This window comes from Balaenoptera acutorostrata, chromosome 12 (assembly GCF_949987535.1).
Source record: "Balaenoptera acutorostrata chromosome 12, mBalAcu1.1, whole genome shotgun sequence".
NCBI classification, from domain to species: domain Eukaryota; kingdom Metazoa; phylum Chordata; class Mammalia; order Artiodactyla; family Balaenopteridae; genus Balaenoptera; species Balaenoptera acutorostrata.
The window spans coordinates 72,147,145-72,171,507 of record NC_080075.1 but is presented as its reverse complement, the minus strand read 5'-3'; the positions used below and the strand labels follow the sequence as shown (position 1 = coordinate 72,171,507).

General features: G+C 37.1%; 1 protein-coding gene across 8 annotated transcripts in view; it reads left to right on the top strand.

Moving 5' to 3' along the window:
* BABAM2 (BRISC and BRCA1 A complex member 2) overlaps nucleotides 1–24,363 on the top strand; it is a 456,810-nt gene that overhangs the window by 146,830 nt on the left and 285,617 nt on the right. For all 8 annotated transcript variants that reach the window (XM_057558629.1, XM_057558628.1, XM_057558632.1 and 5 more), the window contains one exon: nucleotides 12,439–12,513. In XM_057558629.1, the coding sequence (XP_057414612.1) occupies nucleotides 12,439–12,513 (75 nt within the window). The remainder of the gene's footprint in view (nucleotides 1–12,438; nucleotides 12,514–24,363) is intronic.

Sequence of the window (24,363 nt, the reverse complement as noted above, 5' to 3'; positions counted from 1 at the left end):
ACAGAGAGGTCTTGTATACCCTCATCTGGTTTCCCCCAGTGGTTATGTTTTACATAACCAAGAGATTGACATTGGTACAATGTATGTGTATGCCATTTTATCACATGAGTAATTTCCTGTAACTACCACTGCAATCAAGATACAGATTACCACAAAGATCTTCCTCCTGCTACCTCTTTGAGCAGTTATTAAGATTAGAATTTTAATTTCAATGAATGTCACAATGTAAGCTATAGGTGTTAAAATTGTATATACTGTTTTGCTACAACATATCAAAATAAAGGTACATTATAAGTTTTCTCAGTGGGTAAAACCTAAGGTCTCACTTTATATTGTATCTGTCAACTGCCTTGTCAGCATTTCCTGCATGTGTCTGTTATAGCTAAAGAACCAGAGTCTGTTAATGGTAACAGAGCGCAGTAAGCAAATTTGTGAATTTTTCTTTGGCTTTTGTTTTAATTCCCAGAACTCAAAGTTATTTTATCATCCCTAATATTTTGATTAAAGGCATTTGTCTTTCCTGCCGTGAAACGAAGGTTTTGAGATGTTCTAAAACCACATATTTTCACATCTTTTACATATTAAAGATCACCAGTGGGTGATCTGTGAGATAAAACATTTTCTTAGCAACCGATTTTTTCCTTTTTGGGTATTTTCTTAATAATGATATATGTTGGAGAATGTGAAACAATTACTGTTTTTTGTTGTACCTGACCACAAATCCCAGTAAGATTTTTAAAATTTATGGCTTATAAATTAAACTCTGGCAACATTTAAAAATATGAAAGGAGCCATTTCATGATAGCTCCTCATTTGAGTTAATGACTTGATGCTTCTGTCACCCCATCTTGCTGTGATATTACATTTGAAGGGAAAGTATATGAGCACTGTTAAAAGATAAACTGAGACATATTAAAATTTTTAAGAGTTTATTTGAGCAAACACTGATGCAAGGTGGTTAGGAGTGTTCTACTGATAAGAGTTACGGGCAAGGTTTTTACAGAGAGGAGTTGGATGCAAAACAAGGAAACTGATTGGCTAGAGCCAACGTGGTTGCATTTTTTGGGAAAGACTAGTTGGCTGTTTGGGATTGGCTGTTCTTCTTAACCTGGAGGCATTTACAGGAATTGATTCTGGCTTAAGTTGGCTACCAAGGCATTAGACCCTCCTCATTCTTCTGGCCTCGTTGTTTGATTACTTTTAGAGCAGTGTGCTTAGAGTGTAAGCTCCTCTAGGGCAGAGGCCATCTAGAAATGTGTTGGAGAGAGAAGTGATCTGGGAGGTGGGAGCTTTGGATTCTAATTCTGTCGTTAGTTGTATTTTTAAAATATTTATTTATTTATTTTGGCTGTGCTGGGTCTTAGTTGCGGCATGCATGCGGGATCTAGTTCCCCAACCAGGGGTCGAACCTGGGCCCCTTGCATTGGGAGTGCGGAGTCTTACCCACTGGACCACCAGGGAAGCCCCTGTCATTAGTTTTTGTGTGTGTCTGACTAAAGCTTTTCCCTGTGTCACTTTGCTGGAGATAACTACTCTGTCACCCCAACCTTGACACAAAGATTAAATTAGATCCCCTGTGTGCGAAGCAAACAAAATTAAGCAAACGGTGGAGTTGTGTAATACAAAGTATTATTGTTATTATTATTAGCCTTCTTTTGTATATATTTGAAGTAACTTATTATAGTAGTTGCTCAGTAAATTGTAGTTCAGTGATTGTTCCTGTCTTATCTCTGAAAATGCTGTTAATCATAAAGTACCATGTGTGGATGAGTAGAAGCTGATATCACCAAGGTGTAGATTAAGTATGGAAAACAAGGGGAAGGGGAGAGTTACTTTTTAAGAAGGAGAGCGTTGCTTATCTTTCCAGGAGTAGTTTTGGTGGGGTTCTGAGGTTGGGGGAACAGATTTCAAGGTATCAGCAAGGGAAGTGGTGAAGACAAAGTAAAGGCAGTAAGTTCAGATTGTATTTGGAGGAAGAAGGAAAAAACATATTAGCTGCAAGAGGCATGGGTCCCATGTTCATTCCCACTAACCAGGTGACATTTACCAACCTTCCTGTTAGGAGTGTTCCAGGTTCATAGCATTTGGTAGCTCAGGTAGCTCTTCAGGTATTTGTGACAGGGAGTAACTAACTTAACATAGGAATTAACGTTAGTAGAAAAATATCTTGAACTGTGCTGTCCAATGGAAAAATATCTTGAACTGTGCTGTCCAAAACAGGAACCCCTGACTGTACATAAGTGACTGTTGAGCACTTGAAATGTGGCTGGTCTGAATTGAGATGTATGCAAGTGTGAAATACACAGCAGAGTTCAAAGAATTGGCACAAAAAATGATCTTGTTAATAATTTTTTAATGTTGATAACATGTGGAAATGATAATATTCTGGATATATTGGGACATATTATTAAAATTAATTTCGCCTGTTTTTCTTTATCTTTTTATTTTTTTTAAAAGATTTATTTATTGTTTATTTATTTAATTTTTACTTCTGGCTACATCGGGTCTTAGTTGTGGCACGCGGGATCTTCATTCAGGCGTGCGGGATCTTCGTGGCGCGCGGGTTTTCTCTCCTCTAGTTGTGGCGCGCAGGCTCCAGGGTACGTGGGCTCTGTAGTTTGCAGCACACAGGCTCTCTAGTTGTGGCACGTGAGCTCAGTAGTTGTGGCGTGCGGGCTTAGTTGGGATCTTATTTCCCCGACCAGGGATCGAGCCCGGGCCACTGCTGCATTGGAAGGCAGATCCTTTACCACTGGACCACCAGGGAAGTCCCTCTTTATCTTTTTACATGTGGCTGTTAGAAAATGTTAAATAATCTCCAATGGCATATGTATATATGGCTCACATTTGTGTATTGCATTCCTTCTCTCTATCTCTCTGTCTCTTGGGCAGCACTGGCCTAGAATGGTGGGAGAGGAGGGCGAGAGTGCTCAGAGAGAGATCAGAATAGCTGGAGGGTCTGGAAATGGACGGCCTTTTCACCGCTGGCCACGAGGATGGAGTAGGTGTTCAGTGACGCCAGTCAGCCACAGGGAGCAGGGGATACAGGGGGCTTCTCATCATCCCCCTTTAATTTATGCTACTTGGGAGTTATGCTCTGATGGCATTTGACCTGTGGCAGGGATAAACTGTGGCTCTCCTTTGGAAAGAGTGTAGCATGGTAGTCAAATCTATAATAGTCACTTCTTGAAACTGTCCAGATTTGTTTGTTTGTTTTTGTTTTTAACCACATGGAACTATTATGAGTTGAGCATTATTTAAAATAAATGATCCCAGGACAGAGGCTCTCACAATTTTATTGTTTGCATAATGGAATTTGTTATATTGGATTTTGACCTGTATGTCAGTAGGAGTACTTAGGATCTTGGTCACAGTAGTTTATACCTCAGTTTTTTAGTTTATTCACTAAAAGTAGTGTGTGTGTGTACCTAAATTGCTTTATGTCACCAGACATTTAAAGTAAACATGATAGCTTTTCCAATCTTACTGACTTTTTTTTTTTTTAATTAGCCTCCATTTTTTTAAAAAAATTTATTTATTTATTTATGGCTGTGTTGGGTCTTCGTTTCTGTACAAGGGCTTTCTCTAGTTGTGGCAAGTGGGGGCCACTCTTCATTGCGGTGCGCGGGCCTCTCACCATCGCGGCCTCTCTTGTTGTGGAGCACAGGCTCCAGACGCGCAGGCTTAGTAGTTGTGGCTCACGGGCCCAGTTGCTCCGCGGCATGTGGGATCTTCCCAGACCAGGGCTCGAACCCGTGTCCCCTGCATTAGCAGGCAGACTCCCAACCACTGCGCCACCAGGGAAGCCCCTTACTGACTTTTAAAAGGACCTTTATTACTGTTTTTTTTTTTTTAATACAAGCATCAGTAGAAAATTCAACTTTCCTTTAGCAGCAGGGCCAGTCAAGTGGAAAAGACCTGGTTTTACGGAAACATTATGAAACACAGAGGGAATCCTTTGCCTGCACCTCGCACAGCAGCGTGTGAGGGAGGGCTGGAATGGTGCCGCTTACTTGCATTTGTGAAGCCACTTGTTTGTTCTGAGTCTTGGGTGCCCCATTTTCGATGGTATTTAGATGTTGGGAGCACCCCTCAGCATGAGGAGAACCTACGAGTACCTCCAAAGGACCGGCTCAGTCTACTTTTTATAAATTTTTTTTTTTTTAAACTTAGGGTTTATTTATTTATTTATGGCTGTGTTGGGTCTTCGTTTCTGCGCAAGGGCTTTCTCTAGTTGCGGCAAGTGGGGGCCACTCTTTATCGCAGTGCGCGGGCCTCTCACAGTTGTGGCCTCTCGTTGAGGAGCACAGACTCCAGACGCACAGGCTCAGTAATTGTGGCTCACGGGCCTAGTTGCTCCGCGGCATGTGGGATCTTCCCAGACCAGGGCTCCAACCCGTGTCCCCTGCATTGGCAGGCAGATTCTCAACCACTGCACCACCAGGGAAGCCCTGAGTCTACTCCACGTAGTAAAAGGAAAAAGATGAAGAATCTTGTATTTGATGTGTTCTGTAAGAAAGCCCCTCATACTTTTTTAGGACTTTTGGGAAATGTACATATAACTCAACCCTGCCTCCCCCGAAGAGTTTCCTAGTTTTTCAGTTATTTTCAGTGAATTTATGGTAACATTAACTTTTTCACTGTAAAAACTGTGGAAAGAGTGTTGATTAGATCAGGAGGCACCTAAGCCAAACAGAGTTCTTGCTTGAGAGTTTGGAGTTAGTTCTGAGAGTGAGATTGGTCTTGTTATGGGTAGCTGGTCTGTAACATGTAACTCTAGGACCTTTTTTTCTCATATTATCTAGTCAAAAGAATCAGAAAGTGGTAAATAGAGAGAAAGTAAGACGAAGCACAGAGAGAGCAGAGATAAGAGACAGAGAGAAAATTCTGGGGGCATTAGAGTCCTTTGAACTGAGACTGGGCTGCTTTTTTTTTTTTAACATCTTTATTGGAGTATAATTGCTTTACACTGGTGTGTTAGTTTCTGCTGTATAACAAAGTGAATCAGCTATATGTATACATACATCCCCACATCTCCTCCCTCTTGCATATCCCTCCCACCCTCCCTATCCCACCCCTCTAGGTGTGGGCTGCTTTTTTAATCTTAGATTCCCTGAGATACCGCATATCTTTTAAATAAATTCTCTTTTATTTGCTCAAGTTAGTTTGAATTAGAATTCTGTCACCTGAAACTAAGAGTCTTAACTTAGTTACCGCCACATCCTGTAAATATCTCTCTCCAAGCATCACACTGTAATATTTTGTTTGTCTAGTCAAGATAAACAGACTGTATTTTGTTGGTCTTAAGATCTCCATTACCCAGCCTGGGACTTGGCGTGGTAGGTGCTCAATAAATGTTTGTTGAATAAATGAATGAGTGCATGAATTATGAGCATCTCATCATACACACTTTTAATTTTACTTTTCAAATCCCTTAAAATTTCTTTGAGTGGGTAATATGTTCATAGTGTTCAAAAATCAAAATGTATTAAAAGATATATAGTAAAAAGTCTCCCTCCCATCATTGTCTTGTGTCCACCCAAATCAAACCACCTTCCTTTGCTTCTCCCACCCCAAATAAGCACTGGTGTAGCTTTTACCTATTGTAGTTTTTCAGAGTTTCTTTATGCACACATAAGCAAATGGTAACATATAGTACATACTTTTTGTGCAAATGGTAACATATATACTCTGTTTTGCACCTTACTTTTGACTTAATATAGCTCAGAGATTTTTTTTCCATATAAGCGTTCCTTTAAAAAAATAATTGTATATTATTACACTGAATAATTGAACCATAATTTATTTAATCTGAATTCTATTGTTGGGCATTAAAGTTGTTTTGAATCTTTCGCTGTTACAAATAAGACTGGAATAAATAATCTTGTACATGTCACTTTGCATGTGTTCCAGTATGTCTGTAAGATAAATAACTAGAAGTGGAATTGCTGGATCAAAGATTATGTGTGTTTATAATTTTATCACCAGAATGCCCTCATAATGTTTATACCAATTTATTAACCCAGCAGCAATATATGAGAGTGGTTGTTTCTCCACAGCAGTGCCAATCATAAATCAAACTTATTTGCAGGTTTCTGTCAGGTTCCACTTTGCATAATGGCCGGGTAGCTCCTATTAGACTAACCCATCCTCAGATATAAAGCCATGTGCCTCAAGGCACTGGAGAGTGATCAAAAGCAGCAGATACTAGATGGGGGTTGATACTTAGAAGGGAAAGCAGAGCTTATGGGACAAAATCCAAATGTTTAATATGCGTGAAAGAAAGCAGGAAAATATTTGATTAAATAATGCCCAGATATTTCCAAATACGGTGGAAGACATACATTTACAGATTCAAGAATCTCAACAAACCCCAACCAAGACAAATGCAAGGAAAAAACAAGGCACATCATAGTCAAAATACTGAAAACCAAACATAAAGAGAAAATTTTAAGTGACCACAGAAAATAACACTTTATATGTAGGTGAAAATTATTTGTGTCACCACTAACTGTTCATCAAAAACAGTGGAGGTGAGAAGACAGTACAGTGATATCTTTAAAGTGCTGATAGATTTCTGCCAATTTGTTTGGTGGAAAATGATGTTCAATTTAGTTTTAATTTGTATATTTTTTGATATGAATGAGGTTTAGAATATTTTCATATGTTTAAGAGTCATTTGTATTTCTTTTCTGTTTATCCTTTCCTGTTATTCTCTTGGGTTTTAAATCTCTTTTTCATTAAGAGCATTAGCTCTTTGTGATGGAGTTGAAAATATACTTTCCTCAGTTTGCCAGTTGTCTTTTAACATTGCTGATGGTGTTTTTTTCCATCCAGAAAATTTTTATGTTCAGGTAGTCAAGTTTATCTATCTTTTCCTTTGTGGCTTCTGAATTAGAAAGTCATTCTCCGCTGCAAGATTTTATAAAGACATTCGTCAATGTTTGCTTCTTTACAGTTTCAGTTTTTACACTGAAATTCTTAATCCACTTGGACTTTTTCCTTATATATGATGTGAAATATGGATCTAAGTTTTATTTATTCCTTTATGGCTCCAGTTGTCCCACACTATCAATCACGCACTAAATCTTTTTGGGCTTATTTCTGGACTTACTTCCTGTTCCATTAGTCTGTCTGTTGATTTAACACCAGTACTATGCTGCTGTAATTACTGTGTGTTTATATGATGCTTTGTTATCTGGCATAACTAGCCTCCTCTCATGGCTGGTATTGATTGTTTATTTTTCCACATGGTCTTTTGACTCAGCTTTTTAAAGTTCCCTCAAGTAATGAGCCCCAAAGCCTGAACAGGCCAGGTCTTCCTGAAAATGCTCTCAGAGCACTCTGCCCTTTCATGGATAGTATTTTTCACAGGTTGTAATTTATAGGAGTATTATTTTGGATTAATGTCTGACTCACTCACTAGACCATAAGCTCCAGGAGGGCAGGGATCTTGTCTCTTTTACTTACTATATTTGCAGTGCCTCGTATAGGGCCTGGCAGATTTTAGGCTCTGTACAGTAATGAATGGATGAATAAATTTTAAGTCTTAAGGTTGAGTTCTGACTCGTTTATTACTCTCTCAATGACTGCAGGCAGGGTTCTTGACTAAGCCTCAGTTTTCTCATTTCTAAAATAGGTATAAATGAGTTATATCTGCTGAACAGGGTTTGAGAATAATTAAATGATATATCTTAGAAAATATTTTTGTGAAGTGTGAGATGTTCTAATCAGACTAACTTTGGCTTTCCTTCTCACATGTGGTAGATAATTATGCATTTAACAAGGAACAACCTCCAGATTTAGGCTATTGGTTGTCAGAGTCTATTTAAAGAATCATCCTTACCAGGCTGTCACCAGCTAAAGTTATAGGCACTGTTGAGTATTTCTTAGCTTTTAGCTACCTAAGCAGTAAGAGCAGTCAATTTCAGATGACAGCTTGTTTGTTGACAGCGAACAGTCTCTAAAAAAAGAAATAAAATTTCCCTTTGCAGAGCAACCTGGGTTTGGAATCCATTCTGCACAAGATGTCTACCTGTCACTTCTGAAAGGAAAAGAGAACTATGACACAGCTGCTATTACCAGAAGAAAAGCTTAGACTTAATAAATTGCCAAAACTCCATGTTGTTAGTTTAAGTTACTTGCCAAGGTACTATAACTTGAAAAAAGGAAGGTTGCACATATTTATTGCTAATGCTGGGGAAATTGCCATTAAGGCAGTTGGCAGAACAGCTGACATTTTAACAGTCATAGGTCAGATAATCTTCTACGTCTATCCAAGAGAAGATTTGACCAAGGATTGACAAAAAGAAAATCAAATGATTATGTTGACTTGGCTGCATCTAAATGTCTCATTTTCGGCTTACAGGAAAGATTGCTATGGAAGCAATCTTTGACGTTGCAACAGAGTGGCAGTAAATTGCTTGAATAACTGTTGGAACTTCAAATATAAAAACACAGGAAGAGTCACTGTCTGAGGTAGAACTCCAGGGGGATTTTTCACTTGTGTTTTGCTCCTCATATAATGTTTATGGCTCAAATTTTACATTAAGACATGTTTTAAATCACCACTTACTCAGTTTCACAAAAAAAGGTTAGCTTATAGGTCACAAGGAAAATCAGTGGCAGAACTGAAGACTGAATTCTAGAACGTTAGTCTCCAACATTTCCAACGCTGTTAGAAACAAGTACTAAGTTTTGTTTATTCTCTCAAAGGCAAAATAAAGAATGTATAGTAGGTTTGAAAGTTGGAGATCATAAAGCACTTTTTATGGTTTCCAGTAGACCAAATTCTTTTCACACTCTTAAGTTTCTTTTATTTTGAATTCAGTTGTGTAAATCAGCCCATTGCTGATAAACACAAATTAATATTAGTCCTGAGATCAGCATTTCTTTTATTATAAATTTAGCTGTATAAATCAGTCTTTTGCCAATAAACATAAATTTATATTAGTTCTAGGATCAACATTTTGAGAAGGGATAAAGTAGGGATCGTCTGAGCATTTTTAAAAGAATGTTGGTCTAAAATAGCCAGTAGAATAAAAATACATTGTACAAACTAAAATAGGGCAAAAGAGCTACAGTGCAGTACATGAACTAAAATAACTAGCAGTTCAAATGAGTCCAAGTGCTAAATATGTAATTATCTTTCCGATTACCTTATATGTACAAGAGTTGTTTTAATTTTTTAAGTCTCACATTTCACTCCTTTTGTTGTTGTTTTCAAAAAAACACATTTTTTGTGTATTTTTCACATCTTTGCTCAATTGTTACCTTGTCAGACTCCTCTGTGAAGGAGCTAAATCCCTACTGTTTGAGACTCTTGAACCAAGGAGGGACATAATCTGATGAGTGTGTTGAAAAGATCTCTCCGCCTGTGGTGATGGGAATCGACTGCGAGTGAGCGAGGGCAGAAGCAGTTAGGGGTAGTTGCAGTCATCCAGGCTGGAGATAATAATGGCTCAGATCAGGTGGTTGTGGAGGTGGTGAGAAGTGGCTGGACTGAGGATATAAATTGACAGTGGAGTCAGTAGGATTTGCTGCCATTTGGAATGTGGAAGCAAGAGAAAGATAGGAATCAAGGATGATGCTGAAGTTTTTGGCCTGAGAGACAGAAAGAATGAAATTGCCATTCACTGAAATGAGGAATAAATATCAAAGGAAAAGCACAAAATCAGGATTTTTTGTTTTCATCGTGGTAGTTGGATAATGAAACTCTAATTAGGAAAAGGTCTGGGATGGAGATAAAATAGTTGGGAATCATCAGCATATAAATGGTATTTAAAGTCAAGAGCCTGGATGAGCTCACCTGGGGGAGTGTAGATAAAGAAAAGAGGTCTTGGGGTTAAGCGTTGGTACACTTCAGTGTTTAGAGGTTGGGGAGACCAGAGGGAGGGCCAGTGGAGAAGCAGAGAAGAGCCAAGAGAGACTGGGGTCCTGGAAGTCAAGTAAAGAATGTTCCAGGAAAAAAGTGATCAGCTATGTTGGAATGCTGCTGATAGAACAGTAATAAGATGAGGACTGAGAAATGACCATTGGATTTGGCAATGGTGTGGTCATTGGTGACCTTGAGCTGTTTTTGTAGAGAGGTGTGGAGGAAAGGCTGACTGGGAGAGGGTTCTGGAGAGGATAATAAAAGAGGAAATGTAGACTTCGAATATAGACTAATTCTTTACAGGAGATTATTTTGTAAAGTAGAACAGAGAAATGAGATGGGACCTGAAGAGGGATATGAAGTCAAGAAAGACCTTTTTAAATGATGTTTGCATGCTGATGGGAGTGAGTGGGTAAACAGGAAAAAATAGAGAATATAGGAGAAAGAATGGGGACAATTGTTGGGAACATGTATTCTTTTGTGAGTGTTCCTCCCTCTATAGTACTGTATGCAGCACTAAAGGAAGACTTTTCTCTTCTTCTTCCCAAACTCCTACTGAGCTAGATGCTCCTCTTATAAGTTCCCATATAACTCTGTTGCTCCTATACTTAACCCTTTCAAAGTATGACTTCTTGTACTTAGGGCCAAAGAATCACACTTCACAGGATATGTTAGTCCTCTAGGAGCTTAACATTACACTAAAACCACATCTTTCTAGCAATTTTGGACTATAACAGAAGGTAAGAATTTTATTAGGATCTTTCACAAACCTTTTCCTCCCATCCACAATGACAAGCTCTTTATAGATCCTTAAGTAGCTCTTAACTATTCTCTCAAGTGTTGAGTTGCAAGTAGCCTGCACGATTGGGGTTCCATACTGTGTCAAGAATGATTCTGAGGTTTCTGGTCTGAGAGACTGAAAGAATGGAATTACCATTTACTGAAATGAGGAATAAGTATCAAAGGAAGAGCACAGCTGCTCAGCTCTAAGGAGTATCGCTGTTTCTCACCATTGGCATTCCTGGTGACACAGTGACTTCTGGGACCTCAGCTTTGATTCTGTCCATTTGGTTCTCTCTTTTCTGCCTTTTCTGTCATGGGGTTAGGCTTGTGGTGATGAAGAAGTGATCTGTCCTTAGCCAGAGGTTGATGTAAGTTAAAAGATGTTGTAAGCAGTAAAACAGCACACAACTATGCAGATTGTAGTTACCATTTTTATCTTTTGAGCTTAAGGTTTATATTTCTGTTTGCATTTTCAAGGTTTTAGGTCAGAGTTTTAAAATTAGGGCCAGGACCTTGAAGCCAGTTGCTTGGGTGTTTGTAGAAAGGAGTGGTGGCTCTTGTGGAATCTTCTGTAAGAGGTGTGCATGCCTCCTTATGTGCGTTCATCCACCCATCCATAAAAAATATTTGTAAATGCCTGCTATGTTTAAAGATGTGCTAGGGAGTTTAGGGCGCTCATTTTTTTAAGGGGGGGTAGACAGTGGAGATTCAGGGAGCTGTCTAGTGGTCATAATATGAAAAAGGTGGAGACCCACTCTTTAGAGTAGCTCTAGATCATCCCCAGAGTTCTTTATTCAAACAGAATTTCATAATGAAACCCAAGATGTCAAAATCCCAAGCTGCACTGCAGGCTTGCTGCCAGAGAGGCTGGAAGACCCAGGACCCCACCAGCTCAGCACCCCTCTTTGTTGCCTTTGCAGAGGTTTCTTAGAAGCCCTAGGTGTCTGCATAGCCCAGTTGGAAAAACCCCTCCTCTAGACTATGCCAGAGTTTTTTTTAAAAATGTGATTCCTTAGCCTTTCCCATCATAAAAAAGAAAAAATATTATTATGATTTCCCATCATCATAAATTGAGAGGGAAACTTTTTTCTTTTGCATGAGTTTTCTCTTTTAGAAAAAAATAGAAGCTATTATTTAAGCTTAGTTAATGTTTTAAATCACCAAACCTCTGCACATCTTTCCTATAGAGACTAGTTCATGGAAAGAATTACTGAAAAATTTTAGTTGATGATAATGATATTAACAGATTGTCAAGTGATTAGAGTCTTATTTGGGGTACCCACTGATGTACTGCTTTATATGCGTGGGTCGAAGTTTGACCTTTGTTTTTACTTCCAGACATACTATAAAGGATGGTGATTTATGTCATTAGCTTATGGGTTATAAATATTAGTGAAGTGGTCTGAATGCTTTAGTAAAGTCAGATGAATCGAATGGGCAGGTCTGTGCCTATTGTTTGGATTAAAAAAAATCACACATTCATGTATTCTTTTCATCCTTTTAAAAAACAAAAAGGTAAAACTACTGCATTATAATTCTATTGTACATTTAAAATGCAGATTTAAAAAATTCTAATTGTGCTTTTTAGTAACTAATAATTTAATAGTGCTTTTTGATCCTCCCCTACTTTTTCAACCTTCTTTTCTTGCTTGATGTTAGGAAACCCAAATTGAAGATACCTGCAGTTCAAACAGGTTGAACTTGTGGCCTTGGCTGTAATTGTCACTTCACAATCTATTTTTTATTTTAATCTTATTATTAAACCTTTTTGTTCCCTGCAGACTGGTGAATTTTCAGCTCGTTTCCTTTTGAAGTTGCCGGTGGATTTCAGCAATATTCCCACATACCTGCTCAAGGTAAAAGTATATGATTATCAGTATGAGAATGTAAATGAGCTTTTTAAGTCATTATTTAACTCTGAGTATTTGCATGGTTTGCCAGCATTTTGTTCAGATGATGAATTCTATTAAAAAATATATTACATGAAGATCCACGGAGTTACTGTTACCTAAAAGCTAAAATAGTGGCCCTAAAAATCATTTCAAAATGGATTTTCCTTATCAGACAAAATTAGTAAAAGCAAATTAAACATTGGAAAAAAAACTGCCTTTGGTTAATAATCTTTTGGGGATGAAAGGCTCTCTTAGAAATTATCTTAATATGCATTCTGTCTTTAAGTAGGATTGCATATTAACTATGCTGTGCTAAAGGATGTTTCATTTTCTTTATTTATGTCGCAGTTGATCCCGGGCACCTTGAAAGTTGGACTGTCCTGGAGAGACCTAGAATTGAGTTAGGCTGGTGTATATGGCATTCTTTAAAATATAATGCAGGCAACTTGTGGCTTGGGAGCAGCTACTTTGGGAAGGGGTCTGCAAAATGCTTTGTAGAGGAAATCCAGATCCACACTAGGCTGTGGTTAGTGTGAAAAAAAACTAAATGGACCAGGGAACCAGCAAGTTCTGAACAGGAAGCCTTAAGACAAAGGCCTAAGTTTATCATAGATGTAGATTTGGGTCGTAATTTAAGGTATCTCCTCAGCCATCTTCAGCCCATGGTGATATAGCTTTGCTCTAATGTAAGAAAAATTTCTGCCTTCCAAATTTGTTCAGAGGGTTAATGGTATTTATAACAGTGTAGCGAGAAGACAAAATCCTTGTGCAAGTGTTCCTGCATATTATAGTAGTCATAAATAACAGTAGATCTTTTTTTTTCACACACACACACACTGTATTTTATTTTTACAAGAGATAAATAGACTGACACCAAGCATTGTACATGGATGACCACAACAAAAGCAACAATGATTGCAATTACCAAACATGAAACACACTCATACTATGTCATAATATTGACATTCAGTCCAGTAATCCTCCACTGTAACAGCTCCTTTACTTTGCAGTGAAAATTGATTTGTATATTCTTTGCCTCTGAGTCCTTGTGGGATTTTTTTTTTAAAATTCAGACAGAAAGTCACAAAAATTATACTCATCCTCATCAGTTCACTCAGTCCCATGTAATTAATTTTTTTTTATCTTGATCTTTTGTTAGCACTTTTATGAGTTCATCAGTTTTTCATTAGAGATCTGAAAATGCTTATTCATTCAGTTCAGCAGTACAGTCAGTTACCAGAAACCTGTACTTGTCCGAGTCTTTTCCATGAATTTCTTGAAGATGAAAGCCTTTTATAGGAACATACTTGCAAAAGCATCAGAGTACACCCAGAACTGTCTGTAAATGACAGAAGACTTAAAAATGACCACTGTTAAAGATTTGATGAAAGTTCATAATAATGCAGTTGACAAGAAAATTAGTTATTTCTGAGATATACATTTTAAAGTAATAACTAGGATTATTACTTATAACATTATCCCAAAACATATAAGATTTTTAGAAATTTCATGTAATGTCTGAAACATTTATATTAACATATTTCCATACATATTTCCATACAAATACAAATATAAGATTTTTAGAAATTTCATATAATGTCTGAAACATTTATATTAACATATTTCCATACATATTTCCATACAAATACAAATATAAGATTTTTAGAAATAACATTAGATCTTAATCTTGATAATGACTGGAAATACAGTATAGTCTGGTATATAAACTATAGACCATAGGAAAGATTAGGGAACACTTTTTTTTTTTAAACATTCTACCCAAGGGACTTATTAGTTTCTTTTCCCCTAAGTAAAACATGGGATTTTTGTGCCTCATTAAACTTTAATTTTTAGTTTCTAGTTGACTGTTTTCCCACTGTGTATCCAAGAGTTGTGACCTGTGATTACCAAGCATAATTAATTTGGTTTTAGCAGTTACTTTGCTCTATTAGAATAGCAAGCAGTCTCTTTGGAAACTCTTAAATCACAGACTCATTGACCTCTATATGTCCAGTTAAAACTCTATTTCTGCTCATTTAAAACAAAATTCAGTAGTATATGAGAGTATATTATTCATATAATCACTTTAATCCATATACAGTTATAGTTCCTATGTTTTGATCTGTTGGGCCTTATCAGTTTGAATGGTTGTCCTGTTTGTTTGAACTTAGTGTTGTCTCTGCTCATGTTCTTGAAGGTCAGAGGAAAAAACATACTTCTTGGATCATAATCTATATATTTTTTCCTCTTCAAAACCAAATTTCCATGTTTTCTATTCTAAGACTTCTAACTTTATATTGTTTTGCCCTAACTTTCCTTGCCAGTCAGATAGGAAAAAGGTGGAACCTATCTGGCAGAATTGGGAACCTCTTTGGCAGAACTGGAAAGCATTTTTCCCTTCCCAAAGTACAATGAAGTGATTTTTCTACTATAGATTAAATGCCTACCTTGCAGCACTAATGTCTTTCTGGATCTTTAGTTCCTGCAGAGAGGAAAATAAACAACAAGGATAAAAAAAGAGAAACTCTTGTATAATACAAAACAAGGGCAAAAAAATACCTACCTGCATACCAAAAGTAATCCAGAATACCTGTTGAGGGTTTTAAGATCTAAATTCCTAAAGTTGTTGTATCATAATCTTGGGACATTTGGCTATATGCTTAAAACTAAGTTTGCATTAGGAACTGTTCTACATGTTATTTGCATTTGGATGCTCCTAATCTAATTACCTGCCTGGTGTCTGATAGTCTAAGTCCAAAAGTAAATTCCTCAAATTCCTCGGGTTAGGATACTCTTCACAGCATCAATGTAGTTTTGCCTCACCATCTCAAAGAAATTAAAGGTAAAGTATAACTTTTAAATATTGACATATCATGGAGTTTGACTACATATCCTACCAATTTGCTACAGTGAAATTTTATCACCCTATGATGAAGCCATCATTCACTCATAAGTTTATATTTCCAAGTGTACATGTTTTATCCACTAATGAAATTTTTTGATGTTAGAATGAAAAAGCCATTAAATATTCAGTGATATGATTTTGCCTTATACTATACTCCAAGCATATATGGTTCTTTTTTTTTTTTTGGCTGCGTTGGGTCTTCATTGCTGCGTGTGGGCTTTCTCTAGTTGTGGTGAGTGGGGACTGCTCTTCATTGTGGTGCATGGGCTTCTCGTTTCGGTGGCTTCTCTTGTTGCGGAGCACGGGCTCTAGATGCGCTGGCTTCAATAGTTGTGGCACGTGGGCTCACTAGTTGTGGCTCACGGGCTCTAGAGCGCAGGCTCAGTAGTTGTGGCACACGGGCTTAGTTGCTCCACGGCATGTGGGATCTTCCCGGACCAGGGCTCGAACCTGTGTCCCCTGCATTGGCGGGCAGATTCTTAACCACTGTGCCACCACGGAAGTCCACGTATATGGTTGTTACATGGGATAGAATGAATTTATTCTGAAAATGAGTCCTGACTTTAGTGTCTGAGTTTTATTCTTAGCTGTGGTAAGTCAAAGGGTTAGATAAATCATTTACATAAAAACTCAGTCAGTAAAAAAAAAAAATACTTCTGTATTAATTAGGATTCTTTATTTCTGGGTGATAGGACTCCAGCACAAACTAGTATAAATTAAATGGGAAATGTGGTACAAATCCTCTGCTTCCATAGTCCACGTAGCAGGAAATAAATTACAGGTAGGCATAGACTGACTTTCCCATGTCTGTCCTACTTGGGCGCAGGTGTGCACCCCTGAACTTCTCAACTGAAGAGAATACGCTCCATCCATGCTGTTGCAAATGGCAAAATTTCATTCTTTTTTATGACTGAGTAATATTCCATTGTATACAATATACATCTTATTTATCCATTCATCTGTTGATGGACATTTAGGTTGCTTCCATATCTTGGCTATTATAAACAGTGCTGCTATGAACATGGGGGTGCATGTATCTTTTTGAATTAGTGTTTTTGTTTTCTTTGGGTAAATACCCAGGAGTGGAATTGCTGGATCATGTGGTAGTTCTATTTTTAGTTTTTTGAGGCACCTCCATACTGTTTTCCACAGTGGCTGCACCAATTTACATTCCCACCAACAGGGTACCAGGGTTCCCTTTTCTCTGCAGCTTTGCCAACATTTGTTGTTTGTGACCTTTTTGATGATAGCCATTCTGACAGGTGTGAGGTGATATCTCATTGTGGTTTTGATTTGCATTTCTCTGATGATTATTGATGTTGAACATGTTTTCATGTGCCTGTTGGCCATAGGTATGTTTTGTTTTGTTTTGTTTTTTGGAAAATGTTTATTTCAGTTCTTCTGCCCATTTTTAAATCAGGTTGTTTATTTATTATTTTATTTTTTAAAAAAATTTTTCATTGATGTATAGTTGATTTACAATATTGTATGTACAGCAAAGTGATTCAGTTATACATACATATATTCTTTTTCAGATTCTTTTCCATTGTAGGTTATTACAAGATACTGAATATAGTTTCCTGTACTATACAGTAGGTCCTCATTGTTTATTTTATGTATAGTAGTGTGTATCTGTTAATCCCGAACTCCTAGTTTATTCCCGCCCCCCCCCCCCAATTCCCCTTTGGTAACCATAAGTTTGTTTTCTATGTCTGTGAGTCTGTATCTCTTTTGTAAATATGTTCATTTTTATCATTTTTTTTTTAGATTCCACATATAAGTGATATCATATGATATTTGTCTTTGTCTGACTTACTTCACTTAGTATGATAATCTCTAGGTCCATCCATGTTGCTGCAGATGGCATTATTTCCTTCCTTTTTATGGCTGAGTGATTTCGAATTAGAGTTTTCATCTTTTCCAGATATATGTCCAGCAGTGGGATTGCTGAATCATATGGTAACTCTACTTTTAATTTTTTAAGGAACCTCCATGATGTTCTCCATAGTGGCCGCACCAATTTACATTCCCACCAACAGTGTAGGCAGGTTCCTTTTTCTCCACACCCTCTCCAGCGTTTATTATTTGTAGACTTTTTGATGATGGCCATTCTGACTGGTGTGAGGTGATACCTCATTGCAGTTTTGATTTATTTCTCTAATAGTTAGCAATATTGAGCATCTTTCCATGTGCCTATTGGCCATCTGTATGTCTTCTTTGGAGAAATGTCTATTTAGGTCTTCTGCCCACTTTTTGATTGGGTTGTTTGTTTTTTTGATATTGAGCTGTATGAGCTGTTTGTATGGGTTGTTTATTTTTTTGATATTGAGTTGTATGAGCTGTTTATATATTTTGGATAGTAACCCCTTATTGGTCATATCATTTGCAAATATTTTCTCCCATTTGGTAGGTTGCCTTTTCATTTTGTCGATGACTTCCTTTGCTGTGCAAAAGCTTTTAAGTTTAATTAGGTCCTGTTTGTTTATTTTTCCTTTTGTTTTCTCTGCCTTAGGAGACAGATCCAAAAAATATTGCTGTGATTTATGTAAAAGAGTGTTCTGCCTATGTTTTCTTCTAGGAGTTTTATGGTTTCAGAACTTACATTCAGGTCTTTAATCCATTTTGAGCTTATTTTTGTATATGGTGTGAGAAAATGTTCATATTTCATTCTTTTACATGTAGCTGTCCAGTTTTCCCAGCACCGCTTATTGAAGAGATGGTCTTTTCTCCATTGTATATTCTTGCCTCCTTTGTCATAGATTATTTGACCATAGGTGTGTGGGTTTATTTCTGGACTCTCTATTCTGTTCCATTGATCTATGCATCTGTTTTTGTGCCAGTACCATACTGTTTTGATTACTGTAGCTTTGTGGCATAGTCTGAAGTCAGGGCATGTGATACCTTCAGCTTTGTTCTTCTTTCTCAAAATTCTTTTGGCTATTAGAGGTCTTTTGTGTTTCCATATGAATTTTAGAATTATTTGTTCTACTTCAGTGAAAAAATGCCATTGATATTTTGATAGGGGTTGTATTGAATCTGTAGCTTGCCTTGTGTTGTGTGCTCATTTTAACAATATTAATTCTTCCAATCTGTGAACACGTTATATCTTTCCATCTGTTGTGTCATCTTCAATTTCTTTCATCAGTGTCTTATAGTTTTCTGAATACAGGTCTTTTACTTCCTTAGGTAAGTTTATACCTAGCTATTTTTTTTTTTTTGGATGTGATTGTAAATGGGATTGTTTCCTTAATTTCTCTTTCTAATAGTTCTTTGTTAATGTATAGAGATGCAACAGATTTCTGTATATGAATTTTGTTTCCTGCAACTTTACTGAATTTATTGATGAGCTCTAGTAGTTTTTTGGTGGCATCTTTAGGATTTTCTATGTATAGTATCGTGTCATCTGCAAACAGTGACAGTTTTACTTCTTCCTTTCCAACTTGGATTCCTTTTATTTCTTTTTCTTGTCTGATTGCTATGGCTAGGACTTCCAATACTATGTTGAATAAAAGTGGTGAGAGTGGGGTGCTATCATTCTCTCATATAGTAGGGGAAAATAGGTAATAGCATGACTGTTTAAAAAGTGTGTGTATGACAGTCACAAAATGTGACTTGTCATCAAAGATTGAGTTTTAGTAAATTTTCCATTTTAAAATTCCTCACTCTCCTCACCTTTCCTTAGGAACAGGGAAGAATTTTGCATTCTGTGCAGCCGGAAGAAGAGAATTAGGCTAATTAATCTCCCTGGATTTTTTTTTTTTGATGAATTCTTGCATTGTCCTTTATTATTTGGAATTGTTTGAAAGTCCATTTATTTTTACATATTTGCTAGGAAGGAAACTGATAACTTCCCCCAAATATTCTCTTTTTTAAAATATAGCAAGCTTGTTAGAGTGATATGTATTGATTATAGTTGTTTCTCAGCAAGCATAAGGTAGCAAACATTAAAAAGCCCTCTGATCCTGATAACTGAATATAAATTCAAAGACTGTTCATTACAGAATTTTTTCTCTAAACCACACATTAAAAGATGCTTCAGAATGTGATACCTTTTAGAGGCAAGAATATACAATGGAGAAAAGACAGTCTCTTTAATAAGTGGTGCTGGAAAAACTGGACAGCTACATGTAAAAGAATGAAATTAGAACACTCCCTAACACCATACACAAAAATAAGCTCAAAATGGATTAAAGACCTAAATGTAAGGCCAGACACTATAAAATTCTTAGGGGAAAACATAGGCAACACTCTATGACATAAATCACAGCAAGAACCTTTTTGACCCACCTCCTAGAGTAAGGGAAATAAAAACAAAAATAAACAAATGGGACCTAATGAAACTTAAAAGCTTTTGCACAGCAAAGGAAACCATAAACAAGACGAAAAGACAACCCTCAGCATGGGAGAAAATATTTGCAAATGAAGCAACTGACAAAGGATTAATCTCCAAAATTTACAAGCAACTCATACAGCTCAATATCAAAAAAACAAACAACCCAATCCAAAAATGGGCAGAAGACCTAAATAGACATTTCTCCAAAGAAGATATACAGATTGCCAACAAACACATGAAAGGATGCTCAACATCACTAATCATTAGATAAATACAAATCAAAACTGCAATGAGGTATCACCTCACACCAGTCAGAATGGCCATCATACAAACACTAAATGCTGGAGAGGGTGTGGGGAAAAGGGAACCCTCTTGCCCTGTTGGTGGGAATGTAAATTGATACAGCCACTATAGAGAACAGTATGGAGATTTCCTTAAAAAACTAAAAATAGAACTACCATACGACCCAGCAATCCCACTACTGGACATATACCCTGAGAAAACCATAATTCAAAAAGAGTCATGTACCACAATGTTCACTGCAGCACTATTTACAATAGCCAGTACATGGAAGCAACCTAAGTGTCCATTGACAGATGAATGGATAAAGAAGATGTGGCACATATATGCAATGCAATATTACTCAGCCATAAAAAGAAGCAAAACTGAGTTATTTGTAGTGAGGTGGATGGACCTAGAGTCTGTCATACAGAGTGAATTAAGTCAGAAAGTGAAACAAATACCATATGCTAACACATATATATGGAATCTAAAAAAAATGGTTCTGAAGAACCTAAGGGCAGGACAGGAATAAAGACGCAGACGAAGAGAATGGACTTGAGGACACGGGGAGTGGGAAGGGCAAGCTGGGATGAAGTGAGAGAGTGGCGTGGACATATATACACTACCAAATGTAAAATAGATAGCTAGTGGGAAGCAGCCGCATAGCACAGGGAGATCAGCTCGGTGCTTTGTGACCACCTAGAAGGGTGGGATAGGGAGGGTTGGAGGGAGACGCAAGAGGGAGGAGCTATGGGGATATATGTATATGTATAGCTGATTCACTTTGTTATAAAGCAGAAACTAACACACCATTGTAAAGCAATTATACTCCAATAAAGATGTTAAAAAGAAAAAAAAAGAATTTGATACCTTTTAGTTTAGGGAATTTTTTGGATCCAATAAAGTCACACTTAATAAGCAGCTTTTAGAAATAAAGACTGCTTTAACTCACTCTTGTGAAATCTGGTTTTAAACAAAACAGTTGTCTGGTGCTTGAAAGACCATAAAGAATTCACAGGAAACCCTCATGTTATCTGAAAGGAAATAGTTTCTGTCTAATCAAATAGGGGTAGGCATACCTTTATAAAAGTAGGAATATGTACCTGGAAGAACGTGCCGTAAAAGTAGAGTGCTTTTTATTCCAGTAATAAGTCTGCTTTATCATTGCTAAAATTGAGCCAAAATCTGCATTTGAGGCTTAATCACAAGATAGTAAAATTTTAGGCTTGTAGGCCGTGTGGTCTCCATCACAACTACTTAACTTTGCTGTCACAGCATGAAAGCAGCTACGGACAATATCTAAATCAATGATTGTGTCTGAATCCCAGTAAAACTTTATTTAAAAAAATAGACATTGGACTGGCTTTGGACTGCAGGCAATTGTTTGCTGGTCCCTTTTCTAAATTATGGGATGGAGGGTGGGGGAAATTCTTCACAAAGGCACCTGGGTCATCATAGAAAGATGAGAAAAAGGATTTGGTTCAGTGAGTTTAAGTGGATTTTAATACCATGGTCTCTTTGTTTTTATTTTACTAGCACCTTCAGCTTGGTTGAAGTCTCCCTCCCTCTTTTCTTCCCTCCTCTTCCTTTCCTTCCTTGTTTTCTTCCTTCCTTTATTCCATCTTCTCTCTTATTTTTAAATAATCTGTTAGCAGCATACAATTTACTAAATTTTCTTCCAAGTCTTAGTTTCCCTAACTGTTAAACTGTGATTAGGCTATATAGCACAACACATTGGGTTGTTGGGAATATCAATGAGATGATGAATATGATGGTACTTAATACATTTCTGAGCTTGGAGTAAATGCAGAATAGAAATGGTTTTGATTTTATTTAGTCATTAATTTATATTTCAAAGTATTGAATTTATTGTGGTCTAGGAAGAAAGTAAGCATTTCATTGAAATTAAGATAGAGTTATGTTTACTACTTCTTTTTTCTTCTGTCCTGTTTTTCCCCCATCTAGAATTCAAAACCCAAATTTTCACTTGCCCCAAATTTTCGGATATAATTTATGGTAATTCTGACAGTAGTATTTTTCCCTACTGAAAATGAAGAATAGTCACAGGCAGCTTCTGTGAACTTCCTCCTTTCAGTTTTCTTTTATTGTTTTCTTTTGCTTTTATTTTTTTATGGTGTACTTGTGTTTTTATCTTCTAAATTATAATTTTAGAATGGAGCTGTGTCTCAAATCACTATCAGTTGACCTGTTTTGCTACCCTGTCCCCAGATATCTTGATAGATCTTCACGTACCGTGTATTCTGTTACATACAGTGCTTTAGTAACATGGATTAGTTCGCACATGATTGATAAATAGTGGAAGTATGTCAGTAGAAGTCAGAAGTTGCCATGGTTTAGTTAATAGTTTGACCACTGAATAACAGCAGCTGAATGAAAGTACGCTAATGCAGATGAGCTAACAGGCTGCGGAGGGTTTCTGTATGGCATGCAATGTCCATTCACTCCGTTCCTTTCACGTGGCTCAGTTTTGCTGTACGCTCTGTATTTAAGTATTGATCGCACGGTTTCTCCCCATCTTTGTGGAAAAGAAACACAGGACAATAAGCCAGAGCTTTCCCTCTCTGGCATCACTACGTTTTGTCCAAAACCTGCTTCTCCGCTGTAACTTCTAATGATGATGTCCCTCTACTCTTTCCCATAACTCAGCAGTTTCAACCTTTCCTTGTAGCCCCTTTCATTAAGTTATCTTCAGCTTTTTTAAAGTCCTATATTTAGTATAATAATTCTTTGTTTATTACGAATATAGCATGTCATTTTAAGTACATTAGAGTTTTATTGGATTTACTTTGGTTTTTGTTAATGCTATGGTTACAAAGTTGTACAAGCGACTAACTGAAAAGTAAGGTCTAGCCTTGCTATATTTTTCTCATAAGCCTCTTATTCTTAATGTGTAGTTTACTAAAATGCAATTTTTTAAAGGAATGCATTTTCACATTACAGCAAAAACAATTGTATTCAAACAACCAGAGATTCCGTTCTTTTATAGGCTAGGCAGCTTTAGTCCTTTATACTTACATGTCATACGATTTTAAAACCTTCTCTATCCTCATACTTCTCTTCAGGAGGTATTCCAGATTGCCAGCATCTCTCTTAAACTGTGGTGTCCAGAAATGAGCACAAAATTTCAGATAGGATTGATCAGGTCAGTGTTCATTAGAACTTTGAACTTCACCATTTACTGAGTATTTATTGAGTTTGTAAAAAAACCCCAAACTTCCTTATTTTTCTAATCCTGTTTTATGCAGTTGGTTTTTTAAGGCAAAGTATAGACGAATCCCTTCATACTGTCTTTTTGAATTTGCCCTTTTTGTTCAGCCTGTTTATGGGGAAGGTATTGCCACCTATAATTCAGAAAGGGAAGTATGGATTGGAACCAAGTAGCACAGTGAGGGTAACAGGAATTACGGGCTGTGATCATTACAGGTTTACCATTTTTTATTCGGAGCTGTTTTCTCAATGGTGACATTTCCTCTCCCCACATCATAAGGTTACCACCTGGCACATGACAGGGCTAGTGTCAGTTTATCAGTGTCATCTGTTACCATTAATCCATTTTCATCAATCAGCTGACCTACAATTCAAATAAAAGTAAAATCTGGTTTGGGGCATAAGATGATTGCATAGTCAATAGTAATGCAAGTCATAATAATTTCAGTACCGTAAGAGAAGTACAAAGTTCTTTAATGGGTTGGTGAGAGATTACATCTAGTTAGAAAAGACCTTTATAAAGGAGGTGACATTTGAAATGGGCCTGAAAGACTCGTATTGATAGAGAGAAGCTAGGGAAAATATGAGCGTGGTTTTAGGTGACAATGAAAGAACATTTGGAGAACAGCAGAAAAGTCTAGTTTGCCTAAGTCACAGAACATGTATACAGACTAGTGGGAGATGAGAAAAGAAAGGCATTTTAAAGATATAATGATATAGACAGAGCCTTAAATATTCAACTAGGGAGTTTAGTGATTGTTTTGAGTGATTGCTTTGAGTAGTACTATGATTGGGATTGTATTTAGGAAGAGAAGTCTGCCAGGAGACATATATAAAATGATTGGGGAGAAGGAAGAGGGAAATGAGGCTGATAGTCAGGGTTCAAGGGATGTAAAACTGAATATTAAGGGTCTAGGTGACCACGTTTCAGACTTGCTGAAGTTTTCATACCTGTTAGCTGACGTGCTTACTCACCTAACTCAATGATCAACCTGGGAAAATGAGGGAGAGGAAAGTGTGCAGTCAGAATGTTCTAGTCAGTGCTACCCAGAGTGTATGTTTTGGT